Here is a 26,067-nt window from a genome sequence, read left to right on the forward strand (position 1 = left end):
GTAATGAATGCAAAAGGTATGATCTCTAAGCGTATGACGCTTATGTGCTTGCGAGGGAAGATAGAAAACAAACCAGGTAGCAAGTAAATGACATAATTACAATCATATGTGCTATGATGTGCTGTGAAGGAAGGGGTCAAAATGCCATACCAGAGAATACTGGGGCATGTGGCAGGACCCTCCTTTCTGCAGGATGGTCAGGAGGGCGCGATGGGACGTTTCAATGGAGACCTGGAAGCAGCAGCTTCGAAAGGTGTGTTCTGGGCAGTGGAAAAGGTGTGTTGTAAAAGCCTGGGGAAAGAAAGCCTTCGCATGTCCTTGCACCAAGAGGAGGCAGTGTGGTTGTAGCTCAGAGGAGATGAAGCAGTGTGGGGTGCAGGTGAACAATGATCCCAGTTTGCCCAGGACTGAGGGGTTTGCCAGGGGGTTGGACTTCCAGTACCAAACTGGGACAGTCCCAGGCAAACTGGACAGGCTGGAATACCTCAGGTTCAAGATGAATTTGGAGAGACTGACTTGGAAACCACCCACACATTTTTTTGACTCATCCGCAGAAGCTAATTATATAACAATAACAGAATATTTGAAGAACGACTTACTTATTTGTTTAAATGGAATTAAATCGTGTTTGTTCTTATAGGTTTATTTCTGGGAAAATAAACACAGCATCTTGGAAAGAATTGGTAATACTATGACAATATTAAACAGCAAATGTTAGAAAAATTAGAAAATTTCTTTAATGATGATAGCTCAATCATTACTTAAGAGTAATCAGACTAAGAAAATGATATGAATGAACTTTGACTTGGAAACTAATCTTATCTTCCAAAGAGGTGTGTGTGTGTGTGTGTGTGTGTGTGTGTAATATAAACAAATAATTCCTTCCTTCCTTCTCCCTTCCCTTCCTTCCTTCATTCCTTCTTTTCTTCCTTCCTTCTTCCCCTTTTCCTCCTTTCTTTATAATTAATGCCATTCTAAAAGGAACTGAAATTGCTCTTTTTGTATTGAGTTCTAGCTTTTCAATACATGATCATACTACCTTATTAAATCCCCACAGTAATTCTATCAAGTAGGTGTTATCTTCAACACAAAGTAAGACTATAAAAATTCAAGTAAGTTGTTTGACATCACATAGTAACTTACTACCAGAACTGGGGCCAGAACCCAGGACGCCTAATTCGTAGACCAGAGTTGTTAATAACACTACCCTGTGCCAGTCCGCTAGCTTAATGACAGGATTTTGTGGAAATTATAGGTAAGCTTAAAGGAAGGAACTATAACTGTGGCGGCAGTTCTAGGAAAATTATCCATCTTCTAGAAATAGTCTGCCACACACAGCAGAGTCATAGTGAACTGCCAAGGACAACAAAATTTCTCCTGGGTCTCATCACCTCATGCCAGGTCACCTTCACAATAGCTGGGGAACTAGACCCTCTTTCAGGCTCTGACATTTTGGTTGCCACTGTGTACACTGAAGGGCATGGCATTTCCCACACCTTTGAAAACATCAGAGAAGATGGAGGAAATTGCTCTCATCCTACACTTTACCTCTGATGGACCAAAGGTTTTGCTGACAGGGGAAGAATAAAGACAAGAAAGGGGAAGGTCCCATAAAGAAGAGAGAAAAGGAACAGAGTCCCGGGCACAAATAGCAGCTGACCCATGTTCACACTTGGTAAAATTTCTTCCTATGATACCTGCACTCTATACCACACCTTTCTTATTGGAAGGATACACTAAAATCTTGAAGTTCTTCTCTCATCTGTCCCCCCAGGATGACTGAGAATGTGGCATTTGCTCAGATGAAGAACCAACTCACAGACATACCGATGGTTGAATGTCGTTTCACTCAAAGAGTTATTCTGAAGGGGTTTGACTACACAAACCAAATAGCCCGTTGACTATGGCCACAAAGGATGTGATTTCCTCAAGGTCACAGAGAAAGTGGAGAACAGAATCGGATCTCGAATTCACACCATCTGAAGACCGCGTTGTGCACCCCAGCTTGCTCCCTCTGTTCATTCACTTGCTTCCTGTGAGTCAGCATTTGGGTGGTTAGCCAACCCATGTTCTTAGAACCACTCATTGTATTGCACCCAGTGTTAAGACTCTGTAATACACTGAACTCTAATTCCTGGAATCATTACCATGTGATCATGACATCACAGAATTCTGACATTCAGTTTCCTGATGTTACCAACTGAAGATGGGGAAGAACTGGGGAGAAAGTCCTGCACAAGAGAGATCCAATTTGCGTTCATTCTCTCCTCCTTAGCGACCTTCTTAGGTGGACTACTCATCTTATTCATTTCCAGGATACTATGGAGGATCATAAAAAATTGGCAAAACATCAAGGGAACAGGAATTCTCTTGGTCAGTTTTCTTATTTGGGATCCCACTGTATGAAGATCAGAGACAGGTTTGACATGTGTTTGTGTTTAGAAAATGATTAAGGCTTCACTAAGCTTTCACAGGCTAACAGATCCAGCTCTGACCTGGTACCTTAGAAAGGGGCTGATCCTCTGGGGACTGAGAAACAGGCCCCAGGCTGCTATTCCAAAGGCCTCAGGTACAGGGCCAAGCCGCCTCTCACACCACTTGGAGAAGAAATGTCTTGTGCGAATGATGATGAATGTTAGCTCTGGAAACAGATTGCTTCCCTCCCACCCCAAAAAATCACCACAAACATTATGTTTATGCCTCTATTTTGAATTTCAAAATAACAATTGTGCTAGGTCCTATGAGGGAGGCAAAAAAGAACACCAATTCAATCTCCCTTTCATAAATTCAGCATTCATGATGCATATGCATTCACGTATGTATACTGCCTTTGATGTACCATGTTAACACAACACATCGAGTTGCACATACCTACACATGGACACTCATGCACACACACAGATGACATCCAGCCTCACATGCAGAGACGTTTTCATGTCAAGACAAGTTTTGAAAGGGTGGGTGCTATTGCATGACAACTGCTAAATGATGATGACACAAATAATGGTATATTACCCAGATAAGATGTTGCTTAAGAGCTTGAAATAAAATTCTTAAATTCTACATAATGGTAGTCTATTACCAGGGGCCCACGGCAAAGAGCTTTATTATGCCCTGTGTGGCTTATTTCTGATTTGTGTTTCCCAATCTTTGTTTCTCTGATTATAGTAATTTCCATAACAGAACAAATTTCATCTGTGCAAAATAATTAATATTGAAAGGCTGCTTAAAACATTTATCTTCGTGCTAAACATTGACACAAAATAACAGAATTTATAATGGCCTGGTAACTTTTTAAGATTACTGGCAATTTATAATATGGAATTCAGGTTTCTGCATTTGAGAAGTACCCAATATTGAAGTTCATAAATTTTGTTGTTAAATAAGTTCACTCTATTACTAAGTATTTCTACAACTTAAGCAGTGACATAAAAATTTGGGAAAGATTCTAGGGTACTGACTTCTTAACAATACTCACAGAGTACATGAATGGACAAGGTGAATCAGCCTTTTTTCCTATTTTCAATGCCTAATTCATGGCAGAATTATTTAATCTTCTTAGACTTCTGCTCTAGGAAATATATCTTCTTTCCCATTATGTTCATTGGCATGTGGTTTCAAATATGTGAGAACCCATTTGTCTATATATATTTACTGCATTTTAAAAATTTCTTTCTTTGAATGTAATTCCTTCAATCCAGAGGTACCTGTTAATTTCAGATAGGAAGCAAATGTTACACAATGTTAAGAAATGAGATCCAACCAACCAGAATACTATACTGTTCTGCTCTTGAATCTTGAGGATTTGAATGGAAGTTGAGTGACTTCTCAATAATTTGTTATATTAATGTAAATTGAGAGTGCTGTATTTTTTCTCTAAAGTTTTGAGAAAGTTAGCCTAATGTAAAAATGTCACAAATCTGGTACTGTCAAAAGTTCTTTTAAAAATTATTTGGAAAGTCACAATATTTCTCCTTAAATGTGCATTTTTAAAAGGTTTCCTACATTAGTAAGATTTTATTACATCTTGTTTTTCCACAGCTGGTACTTCTAATTTTTGAAATTCAAATGAGTCTTGTATATTAATGTCATATTGAATATTTTTAAAAAATCAATACTCAAGCATCTCAGGAATGCACATGGTGAATTATAGGGCAAATCATGGATCAAAATATGAACTCTATCCAATAGTCATTTACTGAGACTTTTCTTCCAACCACTCAGAAAATATGAGTAGAAAAATTAAGTCATTAAAAAAACCCTGGCACTACCTAAAATAAACTTTTCTACAAGTCAGAGGGTCTAGTCTGCATGGTGTGGTCGGTCCTAATTTGCTTGTGTCTTTCTCGGTGGTAGTTCAAGACCATCGACAGGCATGGAGACTATTTTAGACTCCAGTCTTTCCTGATAGGCAAGTTATTTAATTTCTCTATGCTTTGGTTCCCTTATCAATATAAAATGGATTTAATCACACTTTTTGTAAATCATAAGATTATTATAAATGTCAAATATAGTTAGGTAAAGGCATTGTGCAAATGTCAGGAAGGGTTTTAATTCAGCCAGATATGATACTAGATAAGGAAATAAGAGGAACATCAAATTCCTAAAACTTGCCTTCCTCTTTTTCTCTCAAAGCAGCAGATATTTAAGTATTTACCTGAAAAATCGATTTGTCCATGTATTTTTGTGTGTGTGTGTGTGTGGTACGTGCCCCTAGCGAGAACCAAATCCGGGACTCTCTGGTCCGGTCCACAGGTCAACGCTCAACCGCTGAGCCAAACTGACCAGGGCTGTCCATGTATTTTGATGGAAAAGGATAGGACCCTTGTTCCCAGGGCAGAAAGAAGCATGGTGCTCCCAGACCTGATCGTTCCAATAATGTCAGTTTGAAGGGTCAGGGTTTTCGAGTGTTTGAGAAAAGCAAGATGGAGACTGTAGAATCCAAGGTTAGAAAGCTGTGCCGAGACCTGTGAAACGCAAACTCAGTCAAATTCACCTCTTGAAATACTGAATAAGTGACTGCAGGGCTCTCTGGGTTGGGCTAGGTGGGGTCATTTCTGGCTGAAACCACAGCAGGAGAATCTATCAATTGGTTACTTTCTCTGAGGTCCAGTTCACACTCAATTTCTTTCTCTCGCTTACAGAACCTCATCTTGTCAAAGAGCACCGGTAAAAGAAACTTAAGAAGTCTCTACCTCCATGGAGTATTTCGTGATCGTATAGAAATGTTACTTTCGGCACAGACCTTTGTGGGGCAAGTGTTGGTGAGTACATTTTTATTGTTACCTTGCTAACAAACGTGAGCCACGAGCATGGTTATTGTCGGTATATATAATTTTATCATGCAGGTAAGCATCTAATGTTCCCTAATGGCCTTATCTAAAACATCACTGCCTCCCAACTACCATCCCCTACCTCCTCTCTTTAGCCACTGTTTTGCTTGTTTTTTCTTTGGAGTGAATATAATTACTTGGCAGTATATTTTACACTTATTGTCAGCCCATCCCAGAAGAAAAGCTTGATTAGGGCAATGGTTGTACACAGTTTGTTCTTGTACGGATATCTGGCACATAGCAGATGTTCAAGAAATTTTGATGTTTAGTGGATTATCTGGCCTGAAATGTACAGCTATTTTCCAGTCCTTTGACTCCAATGGCCTCTTTTCTTCTTTACATAAACTACTCATTTTTTGCACTTCCATTATATTTATCATTTTACTTTGTGTTTTTTATTTTTATTTTTTTATTTTATCCTCACCCGAGGACATTTTTTTTATTTTTTGTTCAGATAGAGTGGGAGGGGGGGAGAAAGAGAGAGAGAGAGAGAGAAACATCGAGGTGAAAGGGACACATAGAGTGGCTGCTACCCGCACGACCCAACCAGGGCCAGGGACAAACTGAAGCTGAGGTACGTGCCCCTAGCGGGAACCGAACCCAGGTCTCTCTGGTCCACAGGCTGACGCTCTAACCGCTGAGGAAAACCGGCCAGGGCTACTTTGTGTTTTAATCTGGAAAATTTGGACATATTAAAATTCAAACCAGACATCATCTCCTTGCAAAAATCTTATCTCCATATTAAGCTAAGAATGTGTCTCTAAGGCTCTATAATACGCATCAAGCACTGTTATTAAAATTATCTGTGCACACGCCTCTCTCCCCCGTTACCCGGTGAGCTACTTGAGAGAGAAGATTATGCCGAGAAATGTCTGTATCCTATTGTCTGGAAATACCAGATGCCCTATAAATGAATATTTTACTGATCATTATTCCAGTAGTATAGTTTGATCTGAAACATTAAAATTGGAATCTGTAATCTGAGGGTATACTGCCATCAGATGGTGGTATGATAGAGGAGACATATGTAAGCTAGAGTTTCTTCTGCTTTTTTATAATTGATGAAAACATTGTTACTTTTTAATTATTGTTGCTTAATTCAGATGTGATTAATTATTAAAACTTATTTGGAAGTACATACGTAAAATTGCTTTGATAAAATCTGCAAGGAATGTAGAATCATCTGGGAATGTCTCTCCTTTTTCTTCCTTCTAAAGTTTTGTGTGTGTTTTTTTTTCCCAAAATCTCTGTCAGAATGATCTGTTAGAGAAGAATTTTGTGATTTTTCTCTGATTATAAGAGGGCTCTCTTCAAATGTTCTAATCATGTTTGATTGTATGAGGATAATGTCGGGGTAAGGCAGAAGAGAATATATACACTCTAACAATTTCCTCTTTTTGTAAGAACCCCAGTCATATTGGATCAGAGTCCACCCTATGACCTTTGCTTAAATTGAATACACCAGCAAAGACCCTATTACACTTTAAATATACCAAAATTATTATTTTGAATTATATGAGTCAAGAATCATTAGAGAGAGATTTTTAAAATATTAGCTGTAAGGTCTTTGTTTTGGGTTCTTTTTTTCCCCCTGGGTTTATTTATTTATTGTTTTACCTATTTATTGCACTCTATTCAGTTAATGTTTTCTGTCTACTTTGTGTGTTTCACAGTTTGGATTTTTTGTGGCCAAATATATGTAAGTGATCCAAACAAGATCACTCTCTGAGGTACTAATATGCAGGGCTTCAACACATATTTTGGGGAGGATGCCATTCTACACATAACCATTGTAATGATAAATATAACAAACTTCAAACAAGATATGACATTACAAATAGCACTACAACAAAAATATAAGTTAAAGATAATGAATAAACGAGACATACAAGAAATGAAGAAGAAATATTAAAACACAAAGGTAGTAGAAAATTTTAGTTGTTATATCAGGATATATAAAACTGGGAGAAAAATCATCATCATCATCATAAAGACCACAGTAGCTTAATTAATAAGATTGAGCTGATTGAAATGGTCAAACTCCACATGCTGAAAACAGAATTAAACTTACAATATATATGGACAATTTCTAAAAATTCAGCATATATTTGGCTACAAAAAATCCCAACTATAAAACATACAAATTAGAGACAGACAACATTAACTGAACAGAGTGTAATAAATAGATAAGAACATAATAAATAAACCCAGGGAACAAAGAACCAAAAACAAAGACCTTACTGCTAATATTTTAAAAATCTCTCTCTTTAATGATTCTTGACTCAGATACCTCAAAATAATAATCTTGGTATATTTAAAGCATAAAAGTGAAAACACCACATATCACTTGCACCTATAGTATAAGATGAGAATGATTTCAGATTAAATGCATACCATTAAAAATTTATTCTGAAAAACAAAAATATTAAAATAAATGAATTAAGGATCCATCTCAAAAAGTTAGAGAAAACACATTACATCTAAGCAGAATAAATATAAGAAGTCAGAAATTAATGAGTTATAAAACAACTGATTATTTGAAAACAACAATAAAATAGAGAAACCAATAGTCTAAAGAGGGAAAAGGCACAAATACATATGAAATAAGATATTAAAATGAGAAAACAAGTACAGATATAAAGAAATGTAAAAGATATATTTAAAGTTAAATTTGAAAATTGGATGATTCCTTAGGACAATATAAATTACCAAACTGACCATAAAACAAAGAAACTTAGACCAAATATCTAGAAGAAATACAGATGTTGTCAAAGACCCACATTAACATCACCACCACCACCACCCCTTGTCCTTCTCCTATGGGAGACCTAGATGATTCCAAGGCCTGTTCTAACAAGTCTTCACTGAGTGGATTTCTCTAATGATAATTCAACAGTTCCAGGACATAGGAAATAAAAGAAAACACCCACTTTCCTTGTTAGTGAAGGTACAGTATCAACATCAAAACCCCTTAAAATGGCAAATTAAAAATCTCTACAGACTAATGTCCTTAATACTTTGAGGGGGATTCATGGCCAACCACCCCATGGAAGAAGAAGAAATGGTAGGGAGAGGAACGGGAAGGTGAAAAAGAGAGAAAAAGAAAAAGATGGAAAATAAGGAAGAGGAAGAAAAGGATACCATCTAGAGATTAAAACATAGCAAATTATCAATCACCTCTATGGTTTTTTGTTGTTGTTTTTTTTTCACCCGAGGACATTTTTGCATTTTTTGTTCAGATAGAGTGGGAGGGAGAGGGAGGGAGAGAGAGGAAGAGAGAGAGAGAGAGAAAATCAACGTGAAAGGGACACATCGAGTGGCTGCCACCCGCACGACCAACCAGGGCTGGGGACAAACTGCAACCAAGGTTCAGGCCCTGAGCGGGGACCGAACCCGGGTCTCTCTGGACCACAGGCCGATGCTCTAACCACTGAGCCAATCTGGCCAGGACTGGGTTTTTTTGTGTTTTGTTTTTCAAGTTATCACAAAGTTTGTTTTTACAACTACTTGTGGGATATTTTCTTTTTAATTTAGTTCTAAATATAGTCCTAGTCTAAAACAGTATGTTCCCTCTTTTGGAGGGGGTATTGTTAATTATGTAATTAACTATGTTTCTTTGATGGTTATACCATTTGGAACCAAAATCTTTAGTAAATATATCTATTTTTAGCCTCATTCTAGACATACATTATGTATACATTCTGTTTTTCTGTCTTCTCTGACTTCTATTTTTTAGGTAATCTAACATTATGCATCTTTGTATTCTGCCTTAGCTCCTTCCTGTAAAAGTGAACTATTTTCTGTGAATGTGTAATATTTTCTGTAAATAAGCCCTTAGCTAGAGCAACAGTTGTCAATCTTGGTATACAGAACAAATAACTGAGCAAAGAAAGCATTACAATTCATGTCAAAATGAGGAAGGGTGTTTCAAAAATGATACTGGGAAAATTGACTAAAAATTTATTTTGCTGGATTTTGCTCATTTTTGTAATGTAAAGCTATTTCTAGAAAAAGAAATTATAAAACACACTACAAATGATCAGTCTCTTCACACTTTACATCCATTATTTATGTTAAAAAATTAAATTAAAAAGTTTTTTCTACTACCTTGAAATATATCTTCCTATGTTTCTCCCCCCCCATTTCCTTTCTTATTTCATATTTTATATATAATATAACATCAAGCATCAGGAACTCATTTTGTTATATAGTATGAAACTATGCTTTAGTTTAGAGATCTTTATCACATGAATGAAGCAAAGACTGGTAGGAAGAACAATATTCACACTGACTATTTCTGGATGATTTCATTGTCTTTTTATGCACATGATAAAATATCAAAAAGTATCAAAGAGTACATAGTAAAAAACATGGTTTGTTTCTTACCCCTATTTCTATCCACGGCCACAGGTTTCTTCCTTCAACCCTGCAGATGCTTAGCATCACTATCAGGTATATTTTCTTTAGTTGGTTAGGTAACTTAATATAACTTTTTCCCCCACCCCCATAGTTATATCTAGAAAATTTAAATTATGAAGTGATACAATTTATTATTCCCTATGGCAGTTTTTAATAAAGATTAGTAAAGTGCATGGTTAGTGGAGCCAGCGGAGGTAAAATTAGATCTGAATTCAGGGTAGTCCACTCAGCTGGTGTCTTCAAAGTAAAATGCACCCCGGGAAGGAGGGGTGGGTGTCTCAACAGACTTCTGAAGGGTCAGCAGACACCATCACTTCTCCAACTTTCATTCTTAAACTGGATCTACCTGAGGACTCCTCATATCAGTACTCTTTTCCTATCATCCTTTCACAACCCATTTTACAAAAGAGAGGTACTATTATTACCTCTTTTGATAAATGAGAAATTTGACACATAGATAAAATGTAAAAGTTATAAAATGGAGATGAATAACAGAATTTATAGATAGTTTATTTCAACGAATAAGTTAATATATAAGATGCTGAACCATATATCAGTATAGAAATAATTAATATCCATAAATACATACCTTTAAAAAATCCAACCCTGGCCGGTTTGGCTCAGCAGTGAGAGAGTCAGTCTGTGTACCAAAGAGTCCCGGGTCCGATTCTAGCCAAGGGCACGTACCTCTGTTGCAGTTTGTCCCTGGCTCCAGTTGAGGTCATGTGGGAGGCAACCAACTGATGTGTGTCTCTTCCTCCCATCCTCCCTTCCTCCTGTTCTATCTGAAGATAAATGAAAAAATATCCTCGGGTGAGGATTAAAAAAAATAATTTAAAAAAATCCATCTCAATTGTATGAATTTTCTACAAAATTTTGCTTTTTTATAATGATCAGAATTTGTAATATTGTTATATTGCTTTAATCAAATGTATCTTAACTACAACTGTAATGATAATTCAATCCATATGAAATTTAAAAAATATATTTAGAGACAGCTATCAGAAAATTTAGATTCTTTTAGTTTCTGGCACCTCACTTGAGATTTAAAACCTGTTGCCCCATTTCTTCATTCAGTTACTATTTTCTAAGGGTGTTAAGCAATAATTATTGAATGCACATGACATAGGAGGATCATAAACCAGGTTTTTGCCAGTTGTCCTGGTGTAACTGTTAAAAACGATTCTTAAAAGAGTATGTGTGTGGACAACAAATAATAGTGCCGGCTTTGTTTTCCAAAGCCACAGGACACGTTCCAAAGAAAAAGAGCCACTAGAGATAATGCAACTTTGAAGGTCTCCTTAACTGCTCCACAGATTCAACTCCACCTCTGGTGACAACACTTTTTATTCTCTCTCCTAATTTACATCATTCCCTTCTCATGATGGGCCATGTCCCTCCCTTTGGGTCTCATTTAGCCTTACTGGAAATTTATATATTTCATTAGTCTCATTATATATATATATATATATATATGAATAATCAATATATTTCTATCATTATTAATTCTGGTACTCTGTTTTTTCCTATTTATTGTGTTTAATTTCCTTTCACCCCAATATCCACTCAGTTTTAATGAATGATACTGTATCATACACAACCCTACCAGTTTAGGGTGAGAATTTTCTAATAAGCCTTTTTTTGACACTAATTCTGCTTCTTTTCTATCATCCAAAGTTGGGGAAGAGTTGACTGGATGGGCCCTAAGTTTATTGGGAGAAATCCCCAAATTGACATATTTCCCTTTTGCAAGGAGATGGCTCAGGGAGAGTAGGTTGTAGCCTCAGAAGAAGGAAGGATGAACAAGCAATAAACATGCTGCTCCAACTGGTAAAGTTTACCCTTCAAAAGCAATATCCTTAATCCACAGGTTATTTTTTCACCGTGGCAGTGGCTCACATTGTTTATTGTGAAGGCCCTGGGCTCCTCCCAGCCTCTCGCCTCCCTCTATCGCCAGTGCTAGCTGGCCAGGTGCAGTTGGCCTCTGCAATCCTGTGCACGTCATGTCTCCTCTAAATCATCCGCCTGGGCTGCGGACAGCCTCCAGCAGCTCCTGCAACAGTTGCTTAGGCACCACCATCTGCAGGTGCTTCTCTGGCACAGAGTAACCATCCTCTAAAAGACCAGGAAGTGCCTGACCCGTGTGGCTCAGTGGCTGAGCTTCGACCCATGCACCAAGAGGTCGCCAGTTCGATTACTGCTGGGGGCACATGCCCAGGTTGTGGGCCCAGTCCCTGGGGCAGGGCCTGCAGGGGGTGGCCAATGGATGTTCTCTCTCCCCCCTCCCTTCCTTTCTAAAATCAATACAGAAAAAAGTTTAAAAAATAAAAGACCAGGAAGCGCTGATCAGCTAGTGGCACGGGGACCTGGTAGAAAGGGCCACTCTTGAGGTTGGGTCAGAGCCTGGTGGGCGGTAGTGTGGGAGCTGTGTTCAGGCTGCCTGTCGCTCTGCAGAAGCAGCATGGCACTTCCCAAATGGCTTGCTTTTCCACCTTCCTGAGTCTGTGCCAGGAGGTTCCCTGAGCGCCTTGCTGCCCCCCAAACCTCATGTTGCTCAGTCACTGCTCCCTGGTCTCCAAACAGAGTCCGCGTGTGTTCCTCGCCGGGGCAGCTTTGATGAGCCCAGTCTCCCTGGGGTGTCGCCAGTCAGCTCTGCCAAGGATCTGCGCTCCTGTCCCCTGTCTGTCTGGGTCCGGGTGTTCAGAACCCCGGGGCGCCGCCTGGGTGCCCAGGCCTGCACTGCGCACGCCCCGTGCCGGTCCCACCACGCGAGCCGGGTCCCCCACGTGTGCGCAGACTTCTCCGCGGCTCTTTCTGGCTGCTTCGGGTGAATTGGGATTTTTTCCTCCCAGTACTTCTTTGGTTATATCTCGCCGAGTTTGGCAAGTAATGTTCTTATTTTCATTGGTGACGATTTCGTCTTTACGTTGTTTTAAACTTTAATTTTTTGTTTGATGGAGGGATGTGGCCTGCTTTTCTTTTCTTCGGGACAGAACCAATGTCTTCCTACTTCGGTAAAATTTATGGACCAAGAATATCGCTGCCTTTACGATATCTAGTTTATAGAATTAATGGAGAAATTGTTACCTAGTATAGTATCACTTTTTATTACTACTTAATGAACTTTTGAAAGAATATGCGTAGTATCTGTTCACAATCTGAGCACTATTAATTATGTTTCCATATCTATAATTATTTAATGACTGATTGAAAAGGGCATGTCAAAATTTTTCATTTCTGATTTAAAGTTTTATCAAATATTTTGCATTTCCAACAGGTTTTGAATATAACATCAATTAGTGCTTAAAGTTATCTATTATAGCTTGGCTGACTGTGCCTTTTATCAATATGAAATAGCCATTTTTGTCACATTCAGTGTTAGTTTGCTTGGCTGAAACATTTTAAAATACAATATTCATATGTAACATTGCTTCCATTTTATTCATACTTCATTGGGATGTCTTAACCCAGCTCTCTTTCAGTCTTATTTTCTTTTAAGTGTGTCTCATAAATATCATGTATCTGGATTTTTACTCTTTTATTGACTTAAGAATAAATTTATGTGTTAATTCTCCAGGGGACTTATTCTTCTTATGGTGATCTGTTTTGTTGGTCTTTATAATATTTAGATATTGAATTTGCTGCATAATAGAATATCTAATATCAGTGACTTAAAAAAATGAATGGGATATCTGTTAGTAAAAAAAAAAAAAAAAGGGAGGGGTGAGGAGAAGATTGGGTATGGATGCACAACCAAACTCATCCCAGTCCAGGTTCTGTATCTTACTGGAGGGGCAGAATTACAGGGTTATAAATTTTGGGAGGCATGGATGTAACATTGGCTCCTCCAATTGAGCAAGTTAGTTTTTCTAAATTGGATTTCATTCTTATCATGTGAATAACCTCCTTTAAAGTATGGTAAGGAAACCCTGGTGGGTTGCTCAGTGGTTAGAGCATTGGCCCTCGGAATAGAGAGACCCGGGTTCAGTTCTCCTAAGGGCCTGTACTTTGGTTGCAGTTTGGTGGCAAGCAGTCCATGTGTCTCTCTCATCTCACATCCATGTTTCTCTCTCTCTCTTCCTCTTTCCCTCCTGCTCTATCTGAAGATGAATGTGAAAATGTCCACGGGGGAGGATTAAAAAATAAATAAAGTATTGTAGGGAAAGTTATATGATAATGCATGTAAACCATCAGGGTGTATAAGCACTGACCATTAGCTGATATTTCAATTTCTGATGCTTTATTTTTTTATTACTTTTATTTATTGTCTTGTATCTTTGACTTGGATAATTCCATTCTTAATACAATAGCCTAGGCACAGCAGGTAAACCAAATTCAGAAGAAACTTACCATTCTGTATTCTCTTTGTATCTCTGCACATTTTATACCTACATCCTTCTCTTGCACGAGGTCTTTTCACACCACCCTTCTTTCCTTCCAGAAATTGAACTAATCTGGCATTCAGTTCTACATTGCTGTTTTGTTTTTAGCATTATACACCTGTAAAGATTATTTTTTAAATATTTGCTTTAGGGTCAAAAATTGCATTATTTGTACCTTTCATTAGGCACCACTTTTATCTTTCTGGTTTGTTTGTTTCTCTTGAGTACTTCCCATATTCATTTGCAAGGGAAAGTATGGGTGGCATAATCTCTGAATCCTTGAATATCCAGAAATGGTTTTTATCTTGCTCTCACAAGTGAACAACAATTTGGTTGGAGGTAGAATCCTTGGCTTTGCAATCCTTTTTTCTAAAATCCCCGTGAGTGTTGTTTTCAATGTCTTCTAGCACTGATGGCTACCTGCTTATTACTAAGCTCTTATCTCTCAGCTCCAAATCCACCTGCTAGCCTCTGCTTTGTGATGTGAGGCCAGGACTCAGCAATTACATGGATTTTTTGTGAGCTCCCTTATGCTCCTACTTAGGCTTTGCTGACTTGGGGTACAAGAGGAGACGGGACTGGAAGCAGGGGGGGGGACCTGCTCCTTTCGTGTTTTGTGTCTGTATTTTTCAGCTTCACCTATTCAATGGCTTTTGACTCCTATAGCAGTCAGTACTTGAATAACTATTGGAAAAAGGATTGCTAATTTTTGTTTCCAACACTGCCAGACCGGGCTTACAGCATCTCCTCAGAGGTACCATCACCAGCCAAGCCGGGACCCCTCAGTCCAGGCCTGAATCTCAACTCCTAAGGGTACCTCTTGAAAGATGATAAATGTTGATAATTCTGACCTCTTTGTGTTGATCTCTCAGTCAGTGTTGGGGTGCAGCTTCTTGCAGTCATGACATCTGTGTTACCTTCACATTCCCTTTTTGCCTTTCAAATCCTCCAACACTATTTAACAGATTTTTAGAATCTCAGGAGAAACAGTAATTGTAATTTTTAAACGTTTAATTACACAGTCTATGTTCACTCTTTCATTGAAGGTCATTTCATCTGTTTTTTCTGCCTGATCCTTCTATTTTCTTACACTTCCCATGTAAATGACAATTCCCTATTGTCTGCTAATATTCATCAGTGAAGGTTTAGAGAATTCATAGTGTCCTTTGATAACCTCCGTGACTGCTGTTTGTGTCCTGAAGATACCCACAATTATCCGCCAACTAACCTGGGGATTTAAGCCCCACTGTGGAAATCAAAGCCTCAATTTACTGTGTATTTCCCCACACAAACAACCCTGGGGGATAATGCCGTGGCCAGCAACTCTGCAAACGAGGCTCTCTCGGGATGAGGTCTCAAATTCTTCAGTTTATTTTTCTGACTGCTTTCCAGAGTGTTTCTGAGAAAAAACAAACAAAACAAAAAAAACCACAAAAACATGTTGCTGCCAGCTCAGAGGTCCCTCCTCAGCAACTGTGTGGCTTCAGAGAGCCTCCTCTAGGCCCCTCTGTCTTTGTGGCTCCAGCTTCGATCTGTGCCTTAGGTAGAAAGCTTTCTAGATTTTTCCATGTCCACCCAAGACGTCTTCTCAGAATTATTCCCCACATCTGCCTGACTCCCTAAACAGTGTTCATAAACTTCTGGTCCCAGTGCCTTCTTTTCATACGCATTTTGCTGTTTGTTATATATTATTTCTGGATAATGTTCTTTGGGTTTGTGACACGAGGTTTGTATTGCTCTCAGTTTCAATAAAACTAAAATTTTCTTCTTTTTTTTATTTTTTATTAATTTCTATGATCTGGAGGGTTGTAAACATAGGGCCTACCACCATCGTCTGGAAGCATGTCAATCTATGATTTATACTTGAAGAATCACCTATGAAATGTAGTAAGCGAGAAAAAATATATTCATATGTAAAGAAAAGAAAAAAGATTCCATTAAAAACTGTCTTAATAATTATTAATATGCTGATCTATAAATGTCCCCATATCCACTCCCAGCATTTTTCCTGAGCTTAGCAATATCTCATCAATACTTAATTTAGATGTTGAAGTAGGTGTCAGTAACTCCAGTGTTTTAAGTGAGCTGCAAACTGCCACTTACAAAGCAGGTAGAAGAAACCCAATTCAAGCTCTTAGCGTATTACCCAATCACATGTACATTAGGGCAAGTTGGAAATAGAAAAGGATTTTTGGAACAAGTTCTGTTGTTGCAGAAGTGTGGCAGTATATCCTCTCATGTCAAGCCTAAAGAAAGAGGCTTGTAAAAGACCACTCAGAAATTTCAATTTGCATCTCTTGGAACTTTGAGGACACCTTGAATCAACATCTGGCTCACCTCTGGTAAGGGACTGTCTGGCGAGCTGCCCAGTGCCGGAGAGGTTGCCGCACTGAAGATAATCTCTCCTTTTGGTGTTTGTTGAGGCAAAGAATGACCATGTGAGAGCTCTTCTTACCTGCTCAACGAAGTATCTGGAGGGTAAGGGTTCCAGCAGAATATTAGAGGTGGTGTATACTGAGGAAAGATCTGTCAAGATTTGTAAGCAACCAGTGAGAGAGATGCTTTCATCCAGTTCACGGGAACCACAAACTGGACACATAGCAATGAAATATTATCAAGACTGTAATTCTTCTGCCCCTTCCCCTTGCATTTCTGATCCCCTTTACTTTGCTCTACTCCATTTTCCTACCATGTGTCTTCTAATATACCATAAGGCAGGGATCTTTGGATAGGTTGTTCACTGATATATCCCAATCTCTAGAATGGTACTTGGGTCATGATAAGTACTAAAGAAATAGTTGTTGAATGACTTGAATTGGGTTCTCCAAAGAGCATTGGAAAAACTCATGAAAGTAAACATTCAATACCTCCCATGCAGAGACAGCCCCAGGGTGAGAACATAGTGATCCAAACCAGTCAAGTCCAACATTCCCAGCTCTGATCTTCCCTTGCTGGTCACTACTCCACACTGACCTATAATTCTGCCAAGGCCATAGATAGATAGCCTAGTCATTGGGCAACTGAAAACCCCCAAAAATATTAATAGAGAAGAAACTGACCTCTTTCTTAGTTCAGTCAGTTTGCCCCAGGAATACCTGAGCTGGAAGAGTGTCAAGCTTTAATTGTAAATACAATTTATTTTTTATTATTTATGTTATTAATACTTCACTGAACATATTAAAGAAACAAATGATTGGAAACTGGAAGTAACTGGAGGAACATTTAGTTACCTAAAGTTGACCTGAAAAGTCAGCAGGGTTGTGAAAAATTTCATCTAAAGGCATCAAGGCTTTTGGATGGGTAAATGTCTAATTCTACAAGCTTTGCTTATTTTAGAGACCAGGTACATTGGCAGATTAAAAGCATTAATTTTTCTTGCTGTAGCACTATCCCTCCTGTCAAAATTCTGACCATCTTTTACATGGGTATGTTTGGGACTGTTTCTTCTACAATTCAACTCCAAAATCTATTTCCAGTAGTCCTCATTTGCTAGCATGTAATAAAGTACATAATTTATATTAAACATTTAATAAATGATTGATGAGTGAATGAATGAATAAGTGCTAAGAATTATTGAGATTAGAAAGTTTTAGGAGCAGAAGGAAGGACGAACTATTACGAAGTATGTGAGAGTTCAAATTAGGTAAGTAAAATGGGTGGGGTACAAAATCATTTATTGAATACCCTGTAAAGGTCTGATCAATTTACTTGAAAGAATTAATAAATAAATCAATTAATGAATACTAACATAAATGAATTGTGAAAATGGCTACATCTGTATAGGCAAAGTAAAAAGAAAATAGTTTTGTTGATCTGTTTATTCATCTATATTCATGTCAATAAAATAGATTTGTACATTTGTCTCTGTTTTATTTTTTCAGGTAATCCTTGTCTTTGTACTAAGCATCGGGTCCCTTATAATTTATTTCATCAACTCTGCTGAGTGAGTATAATCCCTAGTCATCTGTGTCTTCTATATCATTAGGTTGCCAGTGAATTTGGAAGTTTTTGTCAAGAAAAAGGGTTAATATACTTTCCAACACATTCACATACACAAGCTCATAAAAAAAGGATAAGTGTTTAGTTCCCCCCAGGAAGTACTAAAACCAACTCCACAAACATGCATGAATTGGCGTGCGCCCTGCAGTGCTGTATTGCTAGGGGCTGGGGTGCCCTACACATATGTCCTCCCTTGGCTCTGGGACTGGAAGCCTCCAGCTGTTGCCTCCTCCTATGGGCCAGTTAGGAGGGTTTTATATGCCTTTGGCTTCTTGAGAAGTTGAAGTGGAAGCTCTGTGGTCATTTCAGGGGTTCTGATAGGTTCCAAACAACGTTGGGTAGTCTTGAGAAAGGAAAGTGCTAGGCCTTACCTGGGATAAAAAGGAGAAAATTATTGTCTGCTCGTCTCTGAAGGCAATTCCTTCGTTTTGCCAAAGTGAGCATGGTTTCTTGAACAGAACTCAATTTCATCTGAATTCCATGCTGATCCTCTGTAGCTGAAGTAAAATTGGGATTGCAGGGTCACAAAAATCAGGCAGCTTTAGAGAATCCCTTACTGACCTTTTAAAAAGTTTTGTTTTTGTTTTTTCTTTTAAAATGTGGCTTGTGTCAACTCATTTGACTTAGAGTAGCTGTATTTCAGAAGGGTTCAGAAGCCTAAATTTCCTGCTAGGCAGATGGTCATGCAAACCAAGGAGAGCCATACAATGTCTAGGCCTCCGAACCCCTGTCGATAAAACAGAAATGGAAGCAATAAACTCTATGAAAGGAAGAGCAGGTACTTTTCCTGTTATTTTATTTTTTATCCTCATCTGAGGACATTTTCCCATTTTTGCTCAGATAGAGTGGGAGGGAGAGAGAGGAAGAGAAAAAGAGAGAGAAACATTGACTTGAAAGGGACACATTGAGTGGCTGCCACCAGCACAACCCAACCAGGGCCAGGGACAAGCTGCAACAGAGGTACATGCCCTTGGTGAAAACCGAACCCAGGTCTCTCTGGACTGCAGGCCAATGCTCTAACCTCTGAGCAAAACTGGCCAGGGCATTCTCCTGTTATTTTTAATCCCATGCACAGTCTAGTGGTTTTATTCATGCATCATGCATACCTCTACTCCCAAGGTAAAAGAAGTATCCTGAGATATGAACTTAAGTGTCTGGATTGACTATTCCTGGTGAATAAATACAAATATTGCCTTCCCTTTCTTTTTATTTGGTTCTGTGTAGACACAGCTTTTAAAATGTATGTCTTTTATAAACTGTCCATGTTTCTCTTCCAGCCCTGTTGGAAGCTGTTCTTCGTATGAAGACAAAACCATCCCTATTGATTTGACTTTCAATGCTTTCTTTACTTTCTATTTTGGGTTGAGAGTAAGTACCTGTTGGAAGTGGGGGGTAAACAGACAAACACAACAGGTACAACATAAAGAGATCTGTGTGTACCTTGGTTACACAGTTGGCCTGTTTTTTCAGGCTCTGCGCCCTAAATTGTTAAGTGTATAGTAAGACATAGTAACTCTCTCTCCTGCATCTGAAGCTGTAAATCAGGACAAAAATTCCAACACAAATGAAGGTTATTTCTTTTTAAAGTAGCATCACCCTGTCACACTGCCCTCCGTATTGGCTCCCCACCTACCATTCAGAACGCTTTACTAATTGTCACAAACCAGCAGAACCTGACTAACAAGCCTCTGAAAATATCCTTGGCTTCTCTGATGGCTACGTGCCATGTGGCTGTATAAAATACCTATCTATCTTTGTCTCATTTCTGTTCCACTCATATATGAAATAGTTCTCTCGCCCCACAGGCATTCACTGAGGACCCATCTGAGACCTAGATTCCAGTGTTTCCCATCCCAGTTTTTATATACATGTAAAAGATATGTTATGCATTTGTTTGTAACTTGTATTTCTATGACTGCCCTTCAGAATGTGCTCTGACCACACTGAGCATCGGAATCTGTTTACAGTGAACGCTCCCTTCTGGAAGTGCTTACTTTCTTAATCTAAATAGGGAAGCTCATAAACACGGGTCTTGGCCAGCCAAGCTTCTAGATAGCTACCTTTTCCATTGAAGGGCACCCTAAATCAGGTTTCTTTATTGCTCACAAATAGAGGGTTTCAGCTCTGTAATTATAAAGCTCTAGGAGCAGCAGGAAGGTCAAAGTATGAGGGTTAAGTTTGAGAAGTAAGTGTGAGAGTTAAGATCCAGTAAGTAAAATGGGTTCATGTTCATGTATTGCACATCTACTAAAGGTACAATCATTGTATCTATATAAATATATTATATATAGCTATATAAATATATATGTGTGTGTATATATATAGCTATATATTGATATATATAATAAAATTTAATGAAAGTGCCAGTTGATGAAATAAAATGTAGCTGAATAAAGCCACTATAGTGTTCACTTTAAAATTCTTAAGGGTAACAGAATTTGGGATCTTTTGTTTCAATTGCATAGTTTTTGGCAGCTGATGACAAGATCAGGTTCTGGTTGGAGATGAATTCAATTGTAGACATCTTTACCATCCCACCAACTTTTATTTCCTATTATTTGAAGAGTAATTGGCTCGGTAAGTATATTGTGGGAATCAGATACAATCTCTATAAAAAAGCCTCACCATTCATTCATAAGTATCCTTCATTTTCCTGTAATGCCTAAGTGCCATCTTCAAGAATTCCTCATTGTACTTGTATGGTTCTATAATATATTTTCAGAAACCCCCCTTTTACTTACCTCAGCACCTGGCAGTGTGATGCACTTGATGTGCTGCAGGTGTGGACGTTGGTTCTTTCTAATGCACTGGCTCACCCACAGCTTGAGAGGCAAGGCCCCAACATCCCATCCCCCTGTGGTCCCTTTGTGCTGGGACCCCACATGGACTGGGACAGGTGGAAAGCCTCTCTTGGTCTTTAAAAGCTATAAGTCATAATATCCCAACATATTAGAGTTATATTCAGTGGCTTAGTCTTTAAGGAGGAGGTATGGACACTGCATGGGAGTTACATGGCTTATACCAGTTTTATGTAATTTTATTATCTAAAAAATATTTCTAGCTTTTATTCTTATCAGACATAAAGGAAAGCATCAAACCAATGTGAGGAACATATCATAGACATTCTGTAGCCAGAAATTTATTTGTGGACAATTTGCTTTTTATTCTAAGGAAGAATTAATTAAAGTGTGAATAGTGCTTATTATATGCTTTCTATCAGCTCAGCAATACTATGGGGTAGGTACTGTTCGCGTTCCCATTCTATAGATGAGGAACTAGACAAGTTGAGGACATTGCTTTAGATTATCACAGCTATTAAGTGTCAGGGCTAGGATTTGAACTGGAGCTCACACTCTTAAACCTACAACATAATATATTATATTTGAGCACTTCAGGGAGAGAAAGATTGCATTCACTCCCGAGTGTGTTATACTTCAGATCGTTCTCTGGAGAAACCTCTTCTTTCAGCAGCTTTCTACTTTCTATTGCTTTCTAGGTCTAAGGTTCTTAAGAGCATTGCGGCTGCTAGAACTCCCTCAAATCTTGCAGATTCTGAGAGCCACCAGGACCAGGTAAATGCCCTTCCTCAAGGACTCCTCACTTACTGGTTTGGACTAGGAAATTAAAATGTGAACTACACCTTTCACTCATTTCTCATCAGAATTCCAGGGCAAAATCATGAAATCCCATAGCTCCCAAGATATCACTCGCTCAAGTTCTCCCACTGCATTAACATCACCCACTGGCTGAAAAGTTGGCAGTTGTTGTGAAGGTTTTGTTTCTTAGATTTGTAGAGCTACCATGTGTAAGCCCATTTAGGCTTTAATTCCCCTACCACCACCACCCACATAAGGAATCAAAAAAAGTCAGAGACTTTGGCTCTATACATTTGCTATTATGAATCATGTCTTTCCTGGCTAGGAACTAAGACAAGCCCTCTGAGCATGAGAGCTGTCATGTAGCCACAGTGAATTGCTGCTTTACAAATATCTAAAAAAAAATTTTTTTTTCCAAACTATCCTTGAGCAGCAATACTTCTAAAGTTTTAAGCAGTTTAGCCTTGTGTTACTCACTCAAAATCTCCATGGCTCTACATTCTCACTAGAAGCGTCAAATATCACAGGCCAGGTGGATCTCGCTGCTAAATGTTGACACATGATGGAGGAGACAAGATCATAAAGGCCCTTGTGTGATAGTTGGCCCTCCCTGAAAACCACAGAGATTTTAACTAAACACGAGGGCTTTATTCAGGAGACAGGAGCTTGTCTGATCCTCCTCTCTCAAAGACCCTGGTATGAATTTAGCAAGACGGAACTACAGTTCTCTAACCTACTCTATTTCATTTCGCAAACCCACTCTATTCCCGGGACACTTCAGTTTGTACAATTACTTTATGCAATATAGCAATCTATTAAATTTATGTTATGATGATATGCATATCATATGCTTTTAAAACCAGTATAATATTTGGCTAGTGGATATCCTAGCAATATCTGAACAAGCATGTGTAACGGGGTGTATTTTAGAACTGTGTACCTTTAACTAGAATGTGTGTATGAATCAAGCAGAGGATCTTTGACACCGCAGATCTGTAGCTAGGGTGGGGCCTAGGATTCTGCATTTCTAATACACCACCAGGTAAGTGTATTATTGCTTGAGGTCTGTGAACCATACTTTGAGTAGCAAGATTTTGGAGGATGAGGTATTTGTGTTGTTCTGGAAACTGTCAGAATCCAACGGCTCTTTGTCTTTCTTCCTCTAGCAATTCAGTGAAGATCTCCAAACTGATATCAATAATTCTCAGTACCTGGTTCACGGCTGCAGGATTTATTCACCTGGTGAGCATCTCATCAAACTCTAATGTTGCCAGTCAGCATAAATGTCTTTTCTTTAAAAAATGAAGGCAATGCTTCCGAGCTCCTGTCTTCATCACTGTAACTAGTGTGAGGTTTATCTTTTTATTTCCTTTCTCAGGGTTTTCTCCACCCCCATATTTATGACAAATTGTCTATCTCCTACACTCAAGGTATCTATGTTCCTTCTTCCAGCTTTCAAAACCTATGCTCAGAAAAGAATCTAATAAAGCTTACCCTTCAAAGGTGTAAGCAATATGGAAAATGTATTGCTGAATCTTCATAAGGGTTCCAGCATTTTAAAAAAGAATAAATGAATGAAGCCAGTGAGAGAATTTCATACTTATAAGTTGGAGAATGTGTGTGTGTGGGGGGGGGGTGCTGAGTTGCAGAGGGGAGCTTTGGGAATTTCTTGGTTCTCCTGAAATTAATCTTTACACATAGTTGCCTCCTTTGCCTATTAAAAAAGCTGGTTTTTAGCTCACATTAATCAGCAATATAATAAATGGACTTCAATAGTAGGAAAGAAACTCCTAGACTTAATGCTCAAGGACAGTTGAGGAGCAGTCATTAGAATATGCAGAAATTGAAGTGGGCTGTTAAAAGCCTGCAAAAAGGCCTTTGAGAAAAGCAAAGCAAAACAAAAACAATAGCAGAAGTCATTTTCACGTGAGTCCTCCTCTCAAAATTAATTAAAACGACAGAAAAAAAAGAAAAGAAAAATGTTGAGCACCAAATGCAAATGGATAGGAACCTTCAAGAAATCTGAAACCAGCTAAATCCTTTCTCAGCACCGAAGCAAGGAGAGAGATTCCCCTGAAACAAAATGTCACCAGCAGTAAAGGCAGTTCCGTGGATCTGCAAGACTGGTCCTGGGGGCATGGGCATCCCATGGGAGAAGCAGTCATCAGTGTCCTTGCGGAGACCTGTTGGCCATCAAAGAATGGTAGGAAGAGAGTGCGAAAGGAGAAACCCTGGTAACAGGACCTTTTGCCTTCATAAGCAGTTCTAATAAGGGGCTCTCGGGCTGAATGTGGCCTATAGTCATATTTTATTTGACCTAATTATGTTTGCATTTTATTTTCCATTTTTTACTGCTTGCTAACTTTTATGTAGAACTCACAATAAAAACACAGATTTGTTTGTGGATATTTTTGAAAATAGGAGGTTCTGGCAACTCTTTCTACCAAGGCCACCAGTAGTCCTAGTGGAAGACGAGCTGCTCCCTGTGAACAGCATGCACTCCTGACTCGAACACAGTCTCTGCCGGTCTTACTTGAATCGCTCAGGTTTTTGCTTTGCTCTCCCAAGCGTGTGAGTATGTGTCCTTGTTGGCCGTCCAGCCACCCGGGCAAGGAGAGCTCCAGGAAGGATGCATGTAGAAAGGAGGAGACGCAAACACACGGCTTGTGACTTAACGGGATCTACTGTAAGTCACACCACCATCTGGAATGTTAAAAACCTAGAAGAGCTATATTCCAGAGCAAAGAAAAGAGCAGATTCTGTTGAGAGGATATTTGAAATGATAACCCAAAATAAAAGCTATGATTGTCCCAACTCCCCATCTTCCCATACTCACAGCTAAAAGTTGATACCATTCAAAGGTGAGTATTACAGAAAGTAATCAATACGGTGCCTATCCTTAAATTCTGCCAGAAAGAACAAGGGAGCATGATGGAGAGCAGACATCAGTTTAAAAACAGTTACATAATATAGCAGTTATAAGAACAACAATTACTAGGTAATTTGCCCAAGGAAACAAAAATTAAGAAAAATCCCCTTATATTTGAAAAAAACAAGAAAAAAATACAGGGCTTTAAAAACTGAAAATGATAATTCAAACAAAACATATAAGATTTTAAACAGTAGCAGGAGTTGAAAATGGGCTGAAAGATAAGAAAGAAAAAGGAAAAAGTAATACAGAGCTGAAACCCACATTAGGGAAAACCCAAATTGAACACATGTGACAAAAACATGCTCAGACACATGGTGGGCAGGACTGAGACAGAAACACGGGCGTGGAAAAGAACAAAGATGCTCAAGTGGTCGCTGGGGAGAAGCGTGGATGCTGGGCCCGGCCGGGTCAGCACACTGTTCAGTTGGTGCTTCTGAAGGAAGGACACAGAAAGTGGCACCAGAAAAAAATACCTAAAGTTCTGGATTTGTAGATGAAAGGGTATCCTGAATCCAGGGAAAAGTACTCCTTTTTTTTTTTTTTTCAACCGTATTTTGGAGCAGTTTACTGACTTTTGAGGATAAGGAGAGAATCCAAGTAGAACAAAGCGAAGTCTGTAAAAGGGGGAGAAAAATCAAACGAGCCTCGGATTTCTTGGCAGCATCACTCAAGACAGGAAGAGGATACAGCAGTGTCTGCAAAGTCTGTGTGAAAGGAAGTGCGACCTATCCTGTCACGTTAAGCACCCAAGAGAAAACAGCACCTATGAGTCGCTTTAAAATATGTGTCTTAATGATGAAGTCCAGCTACAGAGGAGATGAGCCAAAAGTAAGAACTCAAGAATGAAGAAACATTGATAAAAATTAGTGGTGGTGATTATCGAATGGCTTTAAATAGAACTAAGACATAATTAAGGGAATTATGGTTATAGACTAGAACACACATATACAATGTAAAAATAATACAACTAATACAAATGATTTGGAGGTAGGAGGTGGGAGAGTGAACTTCCATCCTCTTCTTCTTTAGCATATATAATCCAAAATTGAAACACACAATTTGAAAACATAAACATTAACATGCTTTGAAATAGGGAGTTAAAAGTAGATAATTCAGTATCATAACTGATTATTGGTCCATAATCCTTTATCTTACCTTTCACTTCTTTCCCATCTCGGACTGACAGGTTGAGGTCAGCATGTTAAGGAGGAAGGGCAAACTGGACAAGCCAACCAGCAGAAGGCTGCCATGTCTTAGAAGGCTGCTTGGGGAGTGGGGAGGGATTTGAAATATTAAATTAATGCTCCCAAAGAGAGTGAGTTAGACATTACATTGTTAAACTATTGTGAAGGAGATTTCCAGGTTGAAATAAATTTAGATTTAGTTCGTACATGTCGTACATGGAT

General features: G+C 38.7%; 1 protein-coding gene across 1 annotated transcript in view; it reads left to right on the top strand.

The window, feature by feature from the left end:
* Window positions 1–210: 210 nt before the first annotated feature.
* The window catches only part of KCNU1 (potassium calcium-activated channel subfamily U member 1), a 113,387-nt gene continuing 87,530 nt past the window's right edge, over window positions 211–26,067 (top strand). Inside the window, exons 1-8 of the mRNA XM_036249773.1 lie at window positions 211–253; window positions 2,207–2,373; window positions 5,145–5,264; window positions 18,016–18,077; window positions 19,411–19,501; window positions 20,599–20,710; window positions 21,630–21,705; window positions 22,896–22,971. Coding sequence (XP_036105666.1) covers window positions 211–253; window positions 2,207–2,373; window positions 5,145–5,264; window positions 18,016–18,077; window positions 19,411–19,501; window positions 20,599–20,710; window positions 21,630–21,705; window positions 22,896–22,971 — 747 coding nt within the window. The remainder of the gene's footprint in view (window positions 254–2,206; window positions 2,374–5,144; window positions 5,265–18,015; window positions 18,078–19,410; window positions 19,502–20,598; window positions 20,711–21,629; window positions 21,706–22,895; window positions 22,972–26,067) is intronic.

This window comes from Molossus molossus, unplaced genomic scaffold, assembly GCF_014108415.1.
Source record: "Molossus molossus isolate mMolMol1 unplaced genomic scaffold, mMolMol1.p scaffold_m16_p_9, whole genome shotgun sequence".
Classification (NCBI taxonomy): Eukaryota; Metazoa; Chordata; class Mammalia; order Chiroptera; family Molossidae; genus Molossus; species Molossus molossus.